The 22,824-nt window shown below is 30.1% G+C and overlaps 1 protein-coding gene across 2 annotated transcripts; it reads right to left on the bottom strand.

Annotated features, from left to right (window-relative positions):
- Nucleotides 1–6,433: 6,433 nt before the first annotated feature.
- On the bottom strand, nt 6,434–18,980 carry LOC113553150. Of its 2 annotated transcripts, none has more exons than XM_026956325.1 (10): nt 18,455–18,980; nt 17,101–17,295; nt 12,123–12,225; nt 11,808–11,999; nt 11,604–11,746; nt 11,387–11,531; nt 9,957–11,316; nt 9,703–9,894; nt 8,799–9,363; nt 6,434–8,712 (listed from the first exon to the last, which is right to left on the bottom strand). In XM_026956325.1, the coding sequence occupies exons 2-10, from the start codon at nt 17,262–17,264 to the stop codon at nt 7,860–7,862; spliced, it is 3,717 nt and encodes a 1,238-aa protein (XP_026812126.1). In that variant the 5' UTR covers nt 17,265–17,295; nt 18,455–18,980; the 3' UTR covers nt 6,434–7,859. The 2 variants fall into 2 exon arrangements, with proteins under 2 accessions (XP_026812126.1, XP_026812125.1); XM_026956324.1 differs by having other exon boundaries at nt 9,957–11,319; nt 18,455–18,979.
- Between the last annotated feature and the right edge of the window lie 3,844 nt (nt 18,981–22,824).

Here is a 22,824-nt window from a genome sequence, read left to right as displayed (position 1 = left end):
TTACATTTTAAAAAAAAAAAGGTATTTTGTTCGTAAACAAGGTAATAAATAAAAAATAACAAACACTGTATGCCATGGTAATTGGTTATAATCAAAAACTGTAGTTCGTATTAACCACGCTAATACGCTATTGAAAGATATTATTAGACGATATTCTAGAAAAAGTGGCAAAAAAAGGCCTAGTCCGCAAATATTACAAAGGGCATGCAATATACCTACTTATTTACACAGGTTAGAGCAACATTCTTGTTTTTTTTTAATAAATAGTTCTAGTTAAATTACTTCAACTATAATTAAATTATACAACCAAATAACTATGAATTATTTAGATATACCTATAACTACCTATAAAAAATTTAAAATATTCATATTGAAATAGAACTTTTAGGAATCAATAATATGCTAAGATAAAAAATATAATGTTATTATTAGTATATACTATATGTATTAATAGTTAATAGTTTATTCCTTAAGTAAATGCGCATAAATTATATCATAAATTCTGGAATGATTAAAAACGAGAAATTTATTTTTTCAAACCGATATATAAAAAAAAAAACGCATTAGGATAATGGACGATATTAATAATATATATGGTGCATATATCTCGGCGCGTTTTTTCACATCGGTTTGGTTGAACGAATTTTTTGATAGAATCATTTCCTGTTCTATTTTTGGTGTACCTAGTATAAAAAAATATATAAAGGGATGAGTAGTGTACAGAGGTCCACACGGGTGAAAGCCTAGTACTTGAATGTTTATATCCGCCTCTTTAAATCTGTTACTGGTTAAATGATATTTGAAGACTGTGATATTTATATCATTCAAAATAATTTATAGTTTTATTCCAATGATGTAATAATTTTTATTTATGTGTACATAGATAATTGCATGTTATAACATGACCTTAAATGGACAATATACTACTGAATAAACCATATACAAAAACCATAGCAAAAAATAATAAGTAAAGATTTGTGTTTATAACGTTAAAATATAGTACTCATATATAAATTTATGAAAAATATTATAATTTATAAAATATATATTGAAAAATTGAAAAAATTAGATTGATGCAAGGGCATTTTGTGATACAAAAAATAAGTAGTTTAATTAACAGCAAATTGGCGGCTTAAACTTAATCTAGGTAAATTTATTTAATTTTTACTTTCTATATGTATGCATATTATAATTGATCTTGCCAGGTGATATATCACACTGCAGTTTTATATAAATAAGGTACTATATATTGTCTTATAGTGACTATTTATGTGTCGTCAGAAATAATTGGGTTTATAGTAAGGTATTGTAATGTGTAAAACACAAAATTAGTCCATCCTCTGTAAATAAAAAAAAATGTCATAAATTATAGTCATTAAAATATAAAATAAGTACCTATGTTTGTCACTTAAAAAATGAGTAAATAGGTACATATAGAATTTTCAATTTATTTTTTATATCTAGATATTTATTTAATTTTTAAACTGTATTTTGTTTATTAATTCTTATTAGTTTTAACTATAATTTGAATTTTTACTTAAAATGTAAAAAGCTTTATCAGCTATTATACATTTATATAATATTTTATGGATTTATATTATAGGCTTTTTAATTTATGTCAGAGTGAATTACTTTATTTCACAGAATATTCTAGTTGTATCAATTATTATTGTAAATCAGTTATTTGTTATATTTACCTTATCTTGTCTAAACAAATTTAAAATATAAAAAAAAGATATATAATATTATAAAATAGTGAACAATTCGTTTGGCTATACAATATAATATACTCACCCCTGCAGAGCTAGTGTCATCAGAGTCTGATTACACTTAACATTGATGTTAAAGATGTATTCCAATTGCTGACTAACCGACGTAATAACGGGACTATCGCGGAAGACAATTCACACGAGCTTGTCTAATCGATTTAAAAATATATAACACGATAAATATAAATATCATACAATAATATTATCCCTTTGACGAGTATAGACGGTATCATGGGCGTAGCTAGAATTTCAATCAGGGGGGACAGTGGTGTAGCCAATTTTAAATCATTAAAACTCAATTTATAAGGCGTAAGAAGTATAATTTAGTCTGAAGTGTAAGGGGGGCACTTGCCTATCCCCTTGTCCCACCCTCGCTATGCCCATGGGCGGAAGGTATGTTCACTAAAGAGGAATGATTATGTATATTTTCGTCATAATTGTATTTTTGTATATCTTGTGTTATGATATTTATCGAATTTTAGTGATAGTTTACTGGTTTGTACAGATTTTAATCATATAATGAAAAATGTGCTGCTATCTGTGAATAATATTTTGTAATTTATCTAAAATCATTACTAGATTATATAGATTTCTAAAAATAATATCTTTCTGTATTCTATGTATAATGCAGGTTGCCTATACTCCACGATTTATTTTATCTTAAATCGTGCTATACTTTCATATTAATTCACTCTGTGGATGAATAGAGTAATAAAATAATTCACTCGTCAAACGGTTATAGAACGAAATGAAAATGTGTGACCTTAATTTATTAATACTTTATTTGTTTTGTAGTAATATAATCGGATGTTTTAATAATACGAAATAATCATTTAAAGTCATTGGCGTATAATAATGACATAACTCGTGAGTTGGAAAATTGATATAATTTATGAACAAGATAAATAAATGCATTGCAATACGCGATCTCCAGGGACACTAGAAGTTACATGAAAATTTTCGAGTAAAAATGCTCTATTTAACATATTATTTTATGTAAAAATGACTAACCATGAATGCATTGGGTTACGAAAATCTATACAATATATATTTTAAATAAACATACTTAAGTATTAGTATTAATAAAATATAAGAATTATATAGTTATGCACAATGGTAATTATGTCATCGTCCATGGTAAGATCTATTATGATGCCAATATCATCACCTGGGACAATACTTTCTTCATTATTCCAACAATATGCATAAGGAATCGCCGGATCACATCACAATTCTAAGCGATCACATTTTCCAAATATTCAGCATACTATATTGTTTATATTTGGTTAAATAATGTTTAAGTAAACAAGTAAGTTTGTGATTTTGTTAAAAAATAAATATATTGAAGATTTGGAAAAAAAATCATATAATGTAATAGCCAAATTAGTGACTGTCTATAGTAGTATATAATACTTATTCTACTGTACTGTATTTACTTCGTCTACAACGTTTGCTGCGTAAATAAACTCATCGTTCAGAACTTCATCAGAATAATCCCGAGGAAGTTTTCTAGAGAATCCAAATCGTAATAGATCTTCTACCGATTCATCGCCTTCGTTATAACCAAATTTGCCCGATAATGTACCATCGTCTAGATTTCCTGACATAGGAGTACCTATGCCCACATAATCAAATGCATCGACTTTAAGTAAGTTCAGATAGATTTTTATTGAGTAAAAGTAAACAAATAGTCAGTGGATTTAATAGGGTCTGTGAATTTTCTTATGGCGTAATATTAAAAAAAAATGTAAAAATGTAAGAAAGTCGTTAATAAATATATTTCACGACAAGATCAATTAAATAATATATTTTTGAAAATTGTATTTAATAACTAGGTTATGTATAATACGATCGGAAGAAATCGATACATTCGAAAAAAAACAAAACAATTAATATTAGTGTAATTCATAGTTGAATAATTAAATTTTAAATTATTTTGGACGTTTTAATACGTTATTGTAAAAATGTTGATTGTTTTTTATTTTTGTTTAGAAAAAAAATTTTTAATGCACAAACTGGACACTGGTACTTACTTCGTGGTATACGAAATCGTCAAGCGGCGCCACAAGACGCTCATCGTGATGAGTGACGAGTTCTGTAGAACTACCTAGCATTATTCATCGATTACTATGACTATACCATTATCAACGATGTCGTCAGACAACGTATCATCATCGTGCGAAATTTCTGTAACATAGAACAAAATGATTAATATTTAATACTGAAAGAAAATGTTGTACCTTCGACAACAAGGGGTTTTAATTTTTTTTTTGGATGTGGTTTTCATCATTATTATAATAAATTACCGTGCGCTTACGCTTATTCTCCATTTCGTAGCTAAAGTGTAGACACGGTATTCAAAAAATATTGACAACCGCATTTTATTTATTATTGAAATAGAATCGATTTTATATACAGAAATAATCATGCTAATCTGCAGAGTATGTGTTTATTTTTACGTTGAACCCAACCGTAGAACATTATATAATATTGCAATAGATACTTCAATAGATGCAACACGCAACGGGACAGTAAAAGGAAATTCATAAAAAATATATATTGCTATAACAGTAGTGTAAATAGTGTGATACATGTATGTAAATTAACTTTTGAAATCACAGCTAATTTAGTTTTAAATTCGTTACTTATTAAAAAACATAACTGTGAATAATTACTATATGAATTAAATAAACTAAATTAATTACAGAATTGCTTTTATAATATGAATTATATAAATACTTTATATCATAACATAAATTATGGTTATATAAGCTTCGCAGTAATTTATAATATCTATAATGTTCACAACTGATTACTATGTAGTATGTACGTATATAATCTAAGCTAAATACTGAGGTTCTTATAAATTCTATAAAGACTGCACGTACAAACCGACACTCATAACAGTAATAACGATGAGTGACACAAGTCATAATTACGAAGTTGTTAAAATTAGACTAATACTCAAATACTTAATAGCTTGGTTTTTAATTAATGGTTAGCCATTTTCAATTATTTTTTTTTATTGATCACCACTCAACAATCAATACTTTATTGTAAAGTAGTGATTGACGATAGACAATCTATCGTGAAATAATAAAAATTATAATAGAAAGATAGCAGGTTATAAAGACGCGTACTAATTTTTCTCTGACAATTATTCGACTTAGTTTTTTAAAATTATTTCATTAAACATACCTAGATACTCGTTTCGAGCGAACAGAATAAAAAGACATTTAATAGTATATGTATTCATAGAGTTTTAAGTAAAATATTAGATTAAATAGATAAATTATAATTAATATTTATTAATTTAATATAATTAGTAAATAACTAGGAACACAATCAACATGAAAAAAATGCAGACACTGTACGTTTTATCTTTTGGTTTATTGTATATTAAAAACATGATTCAATATTACAATAGATTTAAAGTTAAAATGCAGTCCAAAGGTATAAATTCGTTCACATATAGATAATAATAATAATAATAATAATAATAATAAATATATTATTAAATTAATAATCCTAAGTCATAATCACAGTAGATAAACAATTAATAAAGAAACATTTTGAGAATAAGTTAATGTCCGAAAAAAATTCAAACATTTATACCATGTACTCTTAACATGTAATAATTCAAGTACAATGTTTAAACTATACATTCTTCTAAATAATAGTTGTTTTTTATCTCTTCGAAGGTCTAATACATCCTGTATCTACTATACCTATATTGTTCTTACATTTATATATTTATATTTAATATAATATCATAATAATTATTAGTCACAGTATACATTTATAATTATCTTACATCTAGTAACAACTATAAATTAATGGCAGTATAAGTCTGAATCAAAGAGCCTGGTATTCAATTCACAATAACATCACTCAAATTATTTTATAGGCACAAAATATGTAAAACGATCAAATTTGTTTTGCATATTTTTTTTGTACGTTAACTATATAGGTTAATGACTGTCACTATAAGAATAAAATGAATATTTATATAGCTGGAAGACAGATATAAAATTAAAATGATTATTAAAATGTTTAACATGTAGTTTATGGATATTATTAATATGATTTAGGCCGTTTTATTGACAATAAAAATATAACGATAATAACAATAAATTAATAACACCGTTCTTCTCAGTCATTTGTCAAAGAATTAAATTATAAATAATTAATTCATTTTTAGTGTTTAATAAGTGCAATTAAACTTTGACAATATTAATTAAGTACCTAATTAAATTTATTTGTATGTGTATACAATGTTGATTGTTATAAGAAATTAATTTCATAGAAAGTGGTGCTGGCGTAGTTAATTTTAAAAATATGGTGTTTGTAATGTTTACTTTATATTTTATTTTAAGTTAAATGATAATAAATAAGTATGACACAATTAAATACCTAATAAATATTAGGCAGCTACACAGAAATATCAAATATTTGTTGCGTATAATATACTCAACTTTTTTCGACGATTAGACGAAAAATTGAAACATTATTAAATTTAATTAAAAATCTTTTTTAATCGTTTTGGATTATTTGGAAATATTTTGATTTAACACTTTAATCAGTTTGATAGATTTAATATAAATAAATATACTTTCAGTACAAATGTTTCATTCGTATTATTTTGTTTTTATGTCATAATTTGATTTACGATATGATCTTATATATTATTAGGTACTATATAATAATTTGTATTTTTAAATAAAATTAGTATTATTAATTCTTATTTATGTGTAGTGACTTGATTATGTACTTTAAAATTGAGACAAATTTAAAACAGGCACTTATTTTAATTTCAAATTTTTCTAATTAATTAATGGTAAAAAAGTAGTTATAGTTGCTACAAAGTAAATTGTTTAATATTTTTCTATATACAGTAAAACTCCGATTATCCGGACTAATTAATGTCAAGGGTGGTCCGGATAAGCAAATATCCAAATGATTGGTATATGACATATTAAAAATTATATAATTATATAATTGTATGAATATATTGTATGTATGTATTTATTATTAATATGTATGCACTATAATTTAAAATTTGTAACAACAAACAAATAATTTTATTATAATATTTAATTGAAAAAGAATAAGCTATAAATACAATAACATATTTTAAAAGAAATTTTTAAGCCGTTAAATCTTTTTTCTCGTCCGGTTAATTGGACGGTTGATAGGCGTTCAGATAATCGGAGTTCTACTGTACTTATTAGTTATTATATAAATTATGCATCATATTAGATTGTATTAGCAAAAAGAAAAAAAAAATTAATATCATTCGTTAGGAATAGGTACATTTAGAATTAACTGCAGGAACGGAACATCAACTATAATAATAAAGGGGTGTTATAATGGATCATAAATTCAAAGATTTATGACTAATTAATAATAATAATGTTACAATAAATACCTATGACACATAATCGAATGGTGGAAAGGATATCATGTCCTCATATCTTCAGAAAATAGTCAAGTATAGAACTACTAATATACCTATAGTTATAGTTAAGCAATAGTGGCTTAGAAAAATTGCTTTAAATTTATGTCATATAGGTCCGAATAAAAATATTATTTGTACATTGTGATTCAATTTTTAACATGGAAACTAGACATAATTAGATCTATTTAAATAAAGCTAAGCAGCTTATGTAACGTAGTTATAGGGATATTATAGTTGGGTATCGAAAATGAATTATTATAATATATTATATGTAAATAATGAGCTAAAAAACACCACAACAACATGAAATAAAAATTGTATTTTCGTACAATTGTCATCCAAAAAACAGTATATATTATATATGTGAATACATGTAATATATACACACATCAGTGGTATAATTACACGTAAAGGCGCACCGACAAATATTTTTGCCTCCGAAAAATGTTTACGCCCTGGGCAGCTGCCTTTTTGCCCCTTGGTAGCTACGTCATTGACATACATCTACAACAATATTATTATTGGATACATGTGCCTTAAAGCCAAGTAGGTTTTACTTTTAGATACCCACTTATACGGTTTTGAAATTATTTTAAAAATCTTAGTGAAATATTTTCTTTTCAAACGCATCACTAAATAGTCCACACCTGTACTTTTTCAGCGATAACACACCAATTTGATTGGTCATAATACGAAGAAATAATGTGTAAATTATCAGCATGTTTTTCGATCAGCTGGTCGAGTTCACCCTCTCTAAACACGTGGTAGTACCTGTGGAACGTTATAGATCCACCCCCGTGTTCAGACAGAGATTCTTGTGAGGTGGATAAGCTGCACGTGTCGTCGCTCTTGGACGTTTCTTGGATCTCGACGGCTGCGTGCTGACGAACCAGGACGGCGGCTCGCCTAGGATCTGTTTCCTCCGACGACGATCGGCCATCGCACCGCGCCTGTCTCCGATCCGCGAACCTTGTGTCCTTACTACAGTCACTCCACGATGTCAGTGAAGTCGTACTCTGCGTAGTGGTGTGTGTGTCTGCAGTATCGTTAGATTCAAGTGAGTTACCAGGTCGAAGAAGCGATACCTGGCTGCTGGAAACCGTGTCGCGCCTCGAGTCACACTCTAGCTCCAGGGACGCGTGCCGGTCTTCGGCTGACTCCACTGACTTACGATAGAGCCGCGACCGGAACCCTTCACGGCTCCGCAGGACCTTGTCCACAGAGTCTTGTGTCTCAACGGAAATGCTGGGCCGGCGAGGCGCCTCGGATCCGGCCAGTATTTCGATTCGGTGGTAGTCCAGTGGTTCTTCCTCTGGCTGTCCGTCGGAAGATGACGGGTCCGATAATATTTCGTCGGGTCGCATAAGCTGGTGCAGATATTGCATCAGCTCAACCTTTTCAGGTTTGTCTCCTACATCGTCGCGTGCCTTCTTTGGTTCTTCTGTTGGCTCCATTCCTATTGCCGCCCGCAGTTCTTTGTTTAATCTTTTATTTTAAACACAACAAATCATTTGCGTTTCAATCAATCACTTTGATATAATATAAAACAGTAAAAAATCATAAAAACTTACCTTTCAGCAAAGTCCACGAGATGCTTTTGACATTCCTCGTCCCACGTTTCAGGTAAATCTGAAAGTTCGTCTTTAGAACACTTACTAGCCCTTTTATGTTTTGGTATTGAACCGAGACTTGGACTGTTTCGAACTGCCGTGCCTTTGTTTGGATGCTCTTGCAGACTCCATCGGTTAGTATGATTTGGTTGATCGTCTTTAAGGTTATGGTCTTCATTTGGATTAGGACTTTCTGTTAAGCTGTGATCTTCTTTTGGACTAGGATCTTTTTTGGGGCTAGGATTTTCTTTCGGGCAGGGATTTTCTTTCGGGTTAAGATCTTCTTTTGGTCTGGGATCTTCTTTTGGACTGATGTCTTCTTTCGGACTGGTATCTTCTTTAGGGCTGGGATCTTCTTTAGGACTGGGATCTTTTTTAGGGTTAAGATCTTCTTTATTGTTCGAATCTTTTGTAATTACGGCAGATTCTAAAGAACATGCTTGTTCTAAATGACTATATTCCGTTGGAATTTCATACTCAGGTCCTGTAGGTGTTTTTACGTCAAAAGATTCTTCTAGCTCGATGTCTACAAAAGAGTCAGAGGTTATTTACTTTCATATAATAATTATGTATCAAACTTTTCAGACAATAGAATAGGACATGGAAAAAAATTATATGATAGGTATTGTTATAAAAAATTATTTGAAAGGAAAAGACGCCAAGAAAAATTATGGATTAGATATGAAAAAAATTGCAAAATTAAGTATTTTTAAACCAGAAATATAGCAGAAAACAAGAAATAGAAAAATAAATAGATAGGGGGAGAGGTGATCTTAATAATTTTAAAAATATGTATGAAATTACTGTTATAAAAATAAAAGACTGTTTTAAAAACAAATTTTAAAATTTGTTTTAAATTAATCACCTGTAATTTTGCGTTCATCTTCCACTACTACACTTATAACACTGCTAACAGAATCAGAGGATGATGATTCAGCATCACTATCTACATCGTCGATTTCTGGATGAAATGTTTCTTCAACTGTTTTAATGAAATGTCTTCCTCGTAAACCAGAAAAAGTTCGATCTGCTCTTGGTAGACGATTACGTCCAGTTACTAAATAATAACAATTTTATTTAAAATTAATTTTGACCAAAATGTATTTGATTAGTATATACCTGGTTTAGTATTTAAAAGAAGATCTTGAATTTGTTTAAGCTTTTCTGCACTAATTCTCTCTTTAGGCCGTGCATTATGATCTCCACCTTCACAAACATGATCTCTACGTTCTAATTCTTGATCTTTTTCTTGTTCTCTTTTAAGCTTCATTTCAATAGCTGTTTTCACAGGTGATAATTTGATTGGCTTCAAAATATCGTCAACTTGTTGTTCTGTTGATAAATTTAACTGATACGGCTCATTTCCATTTTGAGAGTTGAACCTAGCCGGTAATTTAAAATGAGATGGGTGTATAGGCGCTGTTTTTGGCGTGTTTGGGTGTGAAGATGACCTGTATTGACTTTGAGATTTAGCAGTGGGTGTGCACGGAGCTGTTCGTGCTTGTTGTTCGACTAATGGTGGAGAACATGTCTTGTCAGATCCACCGGTGGCATTAACAAATATAACAGAAGCTAAACTACTGAGACTGTCCTCAGAATCAACACTAGCATCACTCTGTAAACTGTCTTTTGATGAATCTTCAGAAGACCCATCTTCACGGGAACTTCTACGTCCGTCACAACACGTTGTTGTTACCAATGCGGGAACTGGCATTTCTATTTTTTTTTCATCACTAACCTTTTCCTCACAACCTTCCTTATACCCTAGCATTCTACTAAGTCCACTTTTAATGTTGTCAGATACCTGACTGGATGGATTTTTAAACGTTTTTGTGAATCCTGTTTTGAGCAATTGTAATGTATCTTTAATAGATTCCAAAGTACGTGTGCTATACATAAGTTCTTCATTTAACGATGCTTGCCTCTGGATGTTCTTTTGTACGATTTCTTTTTCTTTGAGCCTTTCTACTGACATAAGTTCTTCATTCATAGATCTTTGTTTGATTTCATTACTTTTATATCTATATCTTCTTGAACCACTGCAAACATCAAATTGAGGTAACTTATTAACCAAATCTTTCATGTCAGTAGCTTTATCCCTATCTTCTTCTGCATCTTCATCACATAACGATTGTTTTTGTTTTACTAATTTAGGCTTTGAATGTGTTAGTGGCATTGATTTTTCCAATTCCGGTATACTTGACCTCGATCGTACCATCCGTTTTTCTGCTGTGTTTTTGATATCGCTTAAACTCTTAGATTTGTGCGTAGGAGTTCGATTGAATAGCGGTATTGAGTCTGGTGAATCTTCCATTCGTCTAAGTTCTATAGGAACATTTAGTACGTCTTCGTTACAAGTCTCGCATCCTTCGGGATCCGAACGCAGTACTGGCGGCAATTCAGTACCATAAAGTGAAGTCCAAGAACTAACAAACCATGGTTTTGATGATACTTTACCTCGCTTAGTTGAACCGGCAAGCTTCTGTAACAAAGCGAGTCCATGTTAAACGCATACACGATATATTAAAATCAGCATAATAACAATTAACCTGTATTGCTTTCCGAACAAAGCTATAACAAGTTTCAGTCCCTGGACTTGATAAACTAGAACTACTCGGGGAACTCGTTATTCCTTTTCTCCAGTTTGATTGTTCTTTACGCTTATTTTTTCTTTCACAACACATTTTGGTACTCCTATTTATTAATGATTTTTAAATTTATTATGTTCCAATTATAATAAATACATATTAATAATTAAATACTAACGTTGTTGAATCGGAATTAGATTTTTTTCTCGTACTAATGTATTCTTCATCAGACGTGGTTGTGGTTGTAGAAAACTCTGTAGATTCACTTTCTAAATTTCTACAGGGTTTGTGCCAAGGCATTAGAACATCTTGAGATTCAAACTACGAAAACGAGATATTATTTCTTGCAATAATCTAAATTTACAATATTTATTTGTAATACTTTTCTATGGCGTCGTTCCATGGCCCACACTGTAATTATTATACGACCACCAATTCTAAGTACCCTGGCTAGTTCTCGTAAAGCACACACACGTCTTTCTGTTGTCGAAAAATGATGAATAACAGCTATAGATAATACCGCATCTAAACTACAGTCTTTGAATGGCAAGGTTAGATTGTCACACACCAATACCTAAATTTGAATTAATTTACAATTTAGTATTTATAATTTATTGTTTTTAAATAAAATAAAATATTACAATGATTTAATCATTTTTTAAAGTGTATATACGACGTGTAAAAATAAAATATTTACTTCACTGTCTCGACTTCTAGCTATTTCAGTTAACCTCAGGCAACGATCAACCCCTACTTTGAACACATGCGGGTTGGTCGACAAATATTTTCCTGTACCACAATCCTAAAATGTAAAACAATATTTACAACTTATTTATTAATAGATATTAATAAATAATATCGAACTATATTGTACTTAAAATTATAATTAATAATTAATTTCGAAGTAATATTTATACTTCAGATTTTTAGATTATAAATTGGTTCAAACGAATTCAACATGTATCTTGGAATAGGCATGCAAAAAAAGTACTAATATTAAATATATTTTATAGTTATTTATCTCTGTGACTAATTAATTATTTGCTAGCAATAATTGGTGATGACAAACACCCAAAGAGTACAAAAAATATGGAAGAAAACAATGATAGTCGCCATAAAGAAACTTGGGAAAGAGGCGTTGAGTCTAAAAAATTACCAATCAGGAATAGAACCAAACTTTATCATACATAAAATAATCGGTGCAAACAGATTAGGAAAGAACAGAAATTAAAATAGACACCCTTCATGTTATGTGTGGACTTTAAATCTCTAAACATCGGCTTTCGCTAAAGTTTCGTAATAGTTTCTTAAAAGGAACTATTAAGCTAAACAAAATACCAAGTGAATTCAGACAAGAGAAATGAAAAGTGAAAACACTGAAAACTAATTTAGAAGATCAATAAATAAACTAAGAAAAACTAGACTAGATACAGAGGCCTATTTATGGTTTTAGCGCCATTTTTTCCCTTAAAATGTATTTGTTGTTTTGACATGGAATCTATGAAATTAAAATTAGGTAATTAAAATATAAGGAAATTAATATCATAATAATTTACCTATTAAAGTATTAACTACATATTGGTGCAAGAAAGTTATTATTACTAATAAATATTAAAATTTTGTGTATTTCGTCGTATAAATATACGAAGGTACTGAAAATTCCCCATTCTTCAGTCTACAGGGTTGCCATTGTCACAAAAGATAATTTCATCTGTTCACTGTGCAGGTAAGTATATGACGTAGTTTTTTGTTATATAATATACTTTGAAACCCAAATTAACTAACTCTATATAACAATGAGTCAATGAATCATATTTTCTCGATTATTAAATACAATTTATATATTTTAACTTCGAGTTAAAAGACATGTCGTTTTAAAATTTAATATTTTTGACACCACAAGTTTAGCAAAATTATGTCTCACAACTCGCGTGATCTTATAGGCTATAATAATATTTATAATAATATAATAATATAATATTAATAATATTTATAATAATATAATAATATAATATTAATAGTGGCAATAATAATATTATTAAACCTTTAAAAGTTATCCGTTTGGGTAACCGTGATAAGATTAATAATACTCGCCCGATAAAAGCCACATTTGCCTCACCAGCTGATGCGTTTGATATTTTAAAATCTAAGAAAAAATTGTTATCATTACAACCTCCTTCTAACATTCGTATCAGTTCGGACCGTACACTGCATCAAAGAAATTATATGAAAAAACTTCGTTGTGATTAGGAGACTCGTAAAACAAATGGTGAAACTGATTTAATCATCAAATACGTGAGAGGAACACCGACATTGGTTACTAGAAATATTTGTTCAACAAATTCCCGAGATGAAAATTTTTTATAATCAATATTTTTTTTCAAAATGTCCGTGGTCTTTTAACAAAGATACATTTTTTACGTAATGCCTTATTAAATGTGAATTATGATATAGTTTGTTTAAATGATAATGTTTTTGATGCGAAACTTGGTTTTAATGACTATAATTTATATAGAGATGATCGTAATTTGATATACGGTAAACTGCGTAGAAGTGGTGTATTAATTACAGTAAATAAAAAAATTTATTGTGAATTAATTCATGTTCCTTTTATAACTGGAATCGAACAAATATTTCTAAAAACCACCGTCAATAAAGTAAAATTAGTCTTAGGCTGTGTTTATATACCACCTAATGCAACAATAGAAATGTATTCTAAACATTGTGATGTAATAGAATCTATATTCTTTAATAATCCTGATTACCATTTTATTATAATTGGTGATTTTAATTTAAACAGCTTCGATTGGTCTATTGAACCAAGTTTTCAAGGTAATGTCCCTGGAAATATATTATTTAATTCTTTTGTAAATCTTATAAATTTAAAACAATGTAATTTTAATGAAATTTCCCATTTTCTATCTAACATTGATTTTGAACTTATCTAGACAATAATTTATCATTTGATGCTCAAATAAATAAGTTTTATGAAATAATTTATTATTCATTTTCTTTACATGTACCCAAAACAAAAATATTTAATAATTTTTCTCCTGTTTGGGCAAATTCTGAGCTCAGAAAACTCATTATTGTTAAGAAGTGTGCTCATAAAAAATTTAAACTTAGTCATTCACATCAAGATTATCTTATATTCTCTAACCTTCGTAAGAAATGCAAACAGTTAGTTTTTTTCTGCCACATACAACATATTACTAATCTAGAAAACAGAATCCAAATAAGTATTAAACCTTTCTGGAAATATATTAACTCACTGAAAAAACTAACAATGTTGTACCAGATTACGTTAAATATTATAATCACTCATCTTCAAATATCTCTGAAACAGTTCAATTATTTGCAAACTACTTTTCTAGTGTTTATGTTTCTGATTCAATAAATTTTAACGAAGAGTCCCAAATAATTTCAAATATGGCTTTAATGAATAATATAAATGTTAATTTAAGCTCTGGATTATTGTTTAAAATGAAATTCATGATTTTTTAAATAATTTAGATATAAATGCGAGTACAGGACCCGATGGTGTACCATCAATATTTCTAAAATTGTGTAATTTTGTATTAATTAAGCCACTATATTTAATTTTTAATAAATCTTTAAGTTTAGGTTATTTTCCTAATATTTAGAAAAAACTTTTATCACACTAATACATAAATCAGGGGTTAAACATAATGTTTCAAATTATAGGCCGATTTCTAAATTATCTCATATACCTAAAATATTTGAATCAATTATAACTAAAAAATTAACCAAAATGATGTCTCCATACATATGTAAAAACAAATATGGTTTTAGATCAAAAAAGTCGATTTCAACTAATATATTACTTTTTAAGTCTAAAATACTTGATTCCCTTAATAACCATGCCCAATTAGATTCAATTTATACTGATTTCAAAAGGCCTTTGATAAAGTAAGCCACAGCCTACTTCTAAATAAATTAGTTTCATTTGGCATCCATGGTAGTTTTTTAGATTGGATAAAATCTTATATTAGCTCTCGTATTGAAGCAGTAAAAGTATCTTTTAATATTTCAAATGACTTTTTAGTTTCTTCTGAAGTGCCCAAGGTTCTCACCTGGGCCCTTTCTTATTTATATTATTTATAAATGATCTACCTTACATATTTGATAGCTCAGTGAAAGTTCTCTTATTTGCTGATGATGCAAAGATATTCCCAATAGTTAAATCTTCTGAAGATACTTTAAATTTACAATCAAATTTGGATAGGTTTGAAAATTGGAGCCGTCATAATCGCCTACTCTTAAATATTAGTAACTGTAATGTTATTACTTTTTCTCGATTAGATAATACAATTTCTCATAGTTATAAAATTGATAACTGTGTTAATTCTGTTAGAGACCTAGGAATTGTTATCGAAAGCAATTTTTGTTGTAAGTTGTAACCTAAGAAGGAATGTTGCAGATATTATGTTCTTATTTGATTTACTGAACGGTTTTGTTGATTTCCCGGAACTGCTATCTATGATTGGTTTTATCACACCAAATCGCTATTTAAGAAAATCGAGTTTGTTTCATATACCATTTTACAAAAACAACTACAGTTCAGCATCTTTTTTCCCTAGAGCTCTCTCATTATGTAATGTCATAGCTGATCACATAGACTTCTTCTTTATGTCACGTGATTTATTTAAACAAAATGTATACTTAGGTTTAAGTCTAGCAATAAACTAAATACCATGTTTATTATTATTATTATGATTAAGGTAAATATTAAAGTTGAATTGTGTTTTAACTGTTAACCTATTTGTTAATATTAAATGTTATAAATTAATTGATGTCATAAATTATTAATTATTTATTATTCACTATTATCACTATTTTATTTTATTGTATTCATATTCTATTATTATTTTATCCTAACATTGTTAACTCTTATTTTGTCATATTGAATCTTACACTTTCTGTGCTATATTACCAAAGGGTACCTACTCATTTATAATGTATAAATAAATAAATAAATAATATGTATATATGAATACATTATAACTTTTAAATGTTAGCGTTAGGATTTGCATAGTATTCTAGTTAATTTAATCTCAGAAGTTAATTAAATTTATCGTTAAAACAAGCTTGGCTTATATAATATTAATCCTATTAATCTTGAACTACCTATATATACTATAATATATAGTGTTTTTAGGTCGTACGGAACGTAAGTATTTTTCCAGTCGTTCAGCAATACCGCAGGCGAATGCTCAAGTGGAATCAAATTTGAATTAATTGAAAGTGTATTATGCACTTTAAGAAATACTTTTATAATTTTTAACCTCGATGCGCATATATAGGTACGCGAAGTGTAAGCAAGTACTTTAAGTACTTATACGTGATACATATTATAAACAATTTGACTTTGATATCTCTAAATCGTGATGTATCTCGCTCGAAAACAATATAATTTCACGCGTAGGTACGCACGAAATTAACCAGCAAAAAGCTATGCAGAAAAAATACCCCCGTCACGTATATTATAAGCACTCCGGAATTCCGGTGCAGTTTACAACGTTTACATCATAATATTATCGACAATAATAAACGTTTGACTGAACAATTTCATTTACATAACGACTTATTTCGGTCGGTCACAGAGGGTATAGCATAGGGTACCTATATTACGGTATATTAATTGATCATGCTCACCGATGTCGCACACCAGTGATCCGGGCTCCAAGTCGTGCAGGAACTGCGTCACCTTCGGCCACGGTTTGGTCTTGTGCGCGGGCTGGTACATCTCCTGGTATGTGTCGTGCACGTAGGCCTTCTCCAACTCCAAGCTCCGGGCTAGCCGGTCGGCCCTGTCCATGGCCCCGGCCCGGCTCGCCACCGAACCACGTCTGCAACCGCGCGTGGCGAGACGATAACGTTATTATTATCATATACTCGGTATGCGGTATGCTATTGCGCTGCAGAGGCCAACGGCCGAGCGGCAGCGTCGGCGAACAACGGCGGCCGCGACTTTACCCGACATTTGAAGCGTCTATAGGTAGGTATAGGTGTATGACAGTGTACACGCACGCACGCTAAAACGGCCGTCGTCTGCGCCGATCATTATTCATCCCGGTGACCCGGTCACGGCGGCGTCGGTATCATGACGTCACGGGAAGCGCGTGACTTGACGTCACCGCCGCCGGTCCCCTCTTCGCACGTATTGATCCCTCCCTCTAGCCCGCCGGTCTCGCACGCCACGGATACCAAGAAAATCCCTTCGCACGCGATCCCGCCGCCGCCGCCGTCGCCCGTCCGCACTACGCACGGTGTTTGTGTGTGTGTGTGTGTGTGCTCTAAAATAACACCCACGAAACGCTTACGTAATAATAACTTGTTACACCGTAATAAAACGAATATAATTTTTTAATTTACAAAACGTCACGTTAAGTATGGTCGCGTTATATCATTATATAGTATCGTTATATTATTATCGCCCGTCGTATACGCGGACGCGGACGTTTACGCGTTTTTGGCGCACCTCCCTCGCCAACAGACCGTCGCACGCGATACGACCGGCAGCCCGCGGATTTTCACGATCAAACCGAAAACCGACACGATAAACGTCGTTTACGTTACTGCACCGATCGAATTGAACGGGCGCCCCCCGGAAATCCGTGTCAACTCGATCGTGTTTTTATCGCCGTCTGGTGCAGCAGCGGCGGTTTGCAGTCTGCACACCGCGATATCGACCAAGCCCCACACATTGGAGATACCCAAAACCGATATTGTATTTCGCGTGAAAATTGTCGCTAGCGGTCCGTCGCAGCGATCGCTAAATATCGATTAAATTGGATTGCGAGTGAATGACGAGGATTATATTAACGGTTACATCATTTAATAAAAAATCGCATTCAAATCGTTGCACTGTAAATAATAATGATTTAAACGTATAACAGGTAATATTATGATTGTTGTTTGCAGAACGATGTAACAAATATGCATATCCACACAGCCACATAATATAATAATAATATATAGTTCATGTAATAATAATATGTTACTCACTTAAAGTTATAATGACGCTTTTCGTTTCACTGTCGTCATGATCACATCGCGACGTATATACGTGGGTGTTGGACGACAATACGATGTTATCGCATGAACATATATATATGGTATATATTTATTGATATACCTCGGCCGACTTACCTATATATACTTCTTAAAAAACACTCACACGCGCGCGCGTGCCTGCGGAAAATTGACCATAATATTATGAAGTTATCAGTTCCGGTGATTAATATCAATGTTATAATATCACATATAAAACAATAGTAGAAATATTCCTGTTTCCTGTATGGCGATCGAACAGTTATTTGAATTGTCTAGATTTTTTTTATTAATTTATTTATTTTTTTTTTTTTTTAGAATTATTTAAACTTATTTTTACGGCGGGGGAATAATGTAAAAAAAAAAAACGAAAAAATAAACAAACGAGAGAGCTCCGAGGCGAACGTCGGACGCCTCGTCTCGGAGGAAATACGGAAACAAACGGGCACCGCTGCGGCGAACGTATAGTATGCAGGGGAGTGATAGAGAGCACATGCGCCGTATCCGTGGCGTACGGCCAGGCGCAATGATGATGTCGATCAGGCGCGCGGCGTGTTTCGACTTTTACAGAGGTACACGCGCGCGTAAATGACTGACCGCACGCGACTCCTGCTGCAATAATAATAATAATAATATGTAATAACAAGACATCAAAATATGTAAAAATAATGATAACATTTTATGCCTTCAAAATGTGTGTAACTAATTATTTTAGTTTTCCTGTATTGTAAGCTACAAATGTGTAATATTGTGTTAAAAAAAAAAAAAAACTATGAATATTGTATTCTCGACTTCAAATAAATACAAATTAACCAAAATGCTTGTTCATTCTTCTATTATAATTTTTTATAATATTTAATATCGACAAATAACATGTAATTAATAATATTAAAACTGTGTATTAATTGATATGAATATAATAATATGTTGGTCGTTTTTTAAGAACATTGAGGTAATATTATATATACAACACTAATAATATTAAACCGCATCTATAATATTATGCGTGTAATCTAAAAAAAAGACTAAGTATTACTGAAAATATTAATAACACAAAATAAAGTATAATATGGTACTCGTATTTGAAGTATCTGTTGTTGGTACAAATCAGAGTAGTGTGAGATGAAAAATCATTGTATCGAAGTCGCCTTAGAGGAAAAATTGTAGTACAGTAGAACATCGATTATCCGAACCTCCGTTATACGAACCCTCTATTATCCGAACTGCAATTAGCGTATCCGAACGCTCGTATCCGTGACTTGGCTGCAGAAAAGCGTGTTGCAGCTCATCGTCAAATAAAAATCAATAATATTGTCAAAAAAAAATAACAAATATTATATGTTCCTATACGTATCTAATTTATTTCTAATGAAATATTAATAATAATGATAATAAAATAAATATTATTTATGTACATAATATAAAATGTTTGACTGTTTAAAAAATTTTTTTTTTTATTTCCAATACCCGAACTTTTGCGTATTCAAACTAGGTGCGGTCCCAATTAGTTCGGATAATCGAGGTTCTACTGAACATCTAAATCGTATAGCCCCTTCTATTATAACGATACTATATTATAATTTATAATGTACAGGTGGAGCGACGAGAACATATTATATTGAAAGATTTCTTCAATTGACGTTACGGAGATCAAAAAGGCGAAATGGCCGTGAGTCGTGTTTTATATATGTATCTACATATATATAGTGTTATTATACACAATTCAAGTGTAATAATCGTATGGGTACGAATAAATAGCACGTACAATATATCATATACCTAATATAATATTATATATACATAAATACGTTTCGTGATGAAATCTCAAGAATCGTGAAACCAAATATTGCCGCAAACTCGTGGTGTATACGCATCCAATATACGTAGGTATTTACACGACGTGTTGGTACTTATATTTATTTTACGCGAACGTTTTATTGGTTTACCTAATGCCCAATTATTATATGACATTATGACCTCGCCATCGCATTGTAACCGTTTGTGTACAAGATGAATTTGTTATGATAATATTATTTTGTTTTGTTTTTTCAAATCCCTAGTAAAATTAATTATAGTAATATGTGAATTTGTCACCACTATCATGCTAGTAGTATATCGCATATACTGCGATATTATACAATTATTAAGTCGTACATTTCACGAAGTATTTATTTTTTATCTAAGGTACCTATTAAATTCTAATATTTACAATCAACTTTTGTCGAATTTTGTGACGATTATGCTTTGATAATAATTTATAAAGTTTTCACTAAATAATTTTCCGAGAAACTGAAATTATAGTGTCAAAGACAATAAACAATATTTTATTTAATTATTATATAAACACCTAATCGTATTATATTGCGCTTTGCGTTCCTTAACAATAAATATTACAAATTCATTGTTATTTATGCTATTACACTGTCTCTGATAGTTATAAGTGAGGAAATTTAAATTTACAGGAAAACCTATAAAAATTAATTTAAAATATTTATAATAATATATAGGTACAATTCCGTCAAATTAAGAAGTAGGACGAGGGTAACATTATATTATGGTTATTGATTATTACTAAGAAAATAATGGACGAAATCACGGCTTCAGAATATAGGGTAAGGAGTTCAAGAGTGACGACGATTTGTTTGGACCTGGAACGACGCGATGCAGTTAAACATATTATATATGTACTTGCGCAGTATTCCATCTGCAACACGCGCAGGCTCTAATCGCCGCTGCAGCATAGAAAATGAAGTGACCCAAATTTATTATCGCCGGCCAATATTTTATACACCAGATAAGATGTATTTTTAACGAAAATTATCGATTTTACATTATACAAATCCCAAGGCATTACTAGTTCCTACATATTGTCGAATGAGACAAGTGAGATATAATGATATAGTAATCTATCATGCACGATATGTACTTATAAAATGGTAAAATATTGGGCTATATACATTTTTTTTAAATTTAATTTAGGTTGTTGTAATTTTATACGGCCAGTTGATCACCACCCGTCAACGTAAACTTTTACCAAGTCGTTAAGTGAAATGGGACAACAACAAGTGTGTGTGTTATTGTTCTCAACAAACTGTAGTGTATTTTGTTTTTGATTTTTAAAATCAAATGTAAATAGGTACTTATTATAATAATATATGATTAAATAAAAGATCCCTCAAAAGAAAAATTGCTATAACAATACATATTTTTATTTTTCTTATTCCAAACTTTTTGGAGTATTTTGATATACAAAAATCGATTTTGAACAAGTAGTTTATTAGTTATAGGTATTTAAAGTTTTTATGAATATATAGTGGGCAGTATAGGAGTATCTCACAAATTGTTGATCCACAATGGTGTAGGTACTCATCTAAACTTTAGTCACTTTTAACTAATTAATTATTTGTCTAAAACTTGATTTGAATTTGATGTATTAATATACTTCAAATAGTTTCCTGCTTCGGAAAATAAAATTAATTTTAATTTAAAAAAGTAAAACTTAAAAAATATTTTTAGTAACGTTAATACTCTTTGAAAAAAATAATTTTCTTCGATAATAAATCACTTAATATTATGTAATTTATACTATGTATTGTAAGTATTATAATAATATTTCTCCTATTTATTAGAATTGGATAAAATATAGATATGATCAACAATAGCAGAACTGCAAAAGATGAAATGAACATTTAAAATAAACTCCCGTTTAGCATGAAATATATATGGTTTTAACTATATTAACCACAATAATACAGTATAGTTATGAATGTTATTATATAGTTAAACTGTTAAAGTTGTATTTTAGTTTTTAAAATTATAAACAATGAAACTTCCATATAAAATTGTCTTTTTTGAGAACCATAAGTCATAACTAAATTAAAATCAAATTTATTTAATTCTATTTAGTGAATTTTTCTATAATACGACTTTATCTTGTAGCCAGTCTTCATAGTTTAGAAGTTTTACTGAAATTACTATTAATAAGCGTTCAATTATTATTTCCTATTTTCCTAATGTTTTACTGTAGCTCGATTTTCACACCATATTTAATTAATTTCATGTACGTTACTATAATAACTTACTAGTAGATTATTGATTTTCGACTCGGAACGGGTGTTTAATAGTGTGTGGGATGACATTATAAACGCCACCACGGGATGTTTATATTAATATATTATTATGTACACTGAGCGGTTAAGCACATAATATACTGCAACAATCGAATTGTTATAAAAAAAAAAATATGACTGATAATTTAATTGTTTAATATTAATATGTATTAACCACGCTAAAAAATATTAAATTTAATATGTCATGTCATATCC

Source organism: Rhopalosiphum maidis, chromosome 2 (genome assembly GCF_003676215.2).
Source record: "Rhopalosiphum maidis isolate BTI-1 chromosome 2, ASM367621v3, whole genome shotgun sequence".
In the NCBI taxonomy this organism is placed as follows: Eukaryota; Metazoa; Arthropoda; class Insecta; order Hemiptera; family Aphididae; genus Rhopalosiphum; species Rhopalosiphum maidis.
This window is presented reverse-complemented; position numbering and strand designations above follow the sequence as displayed.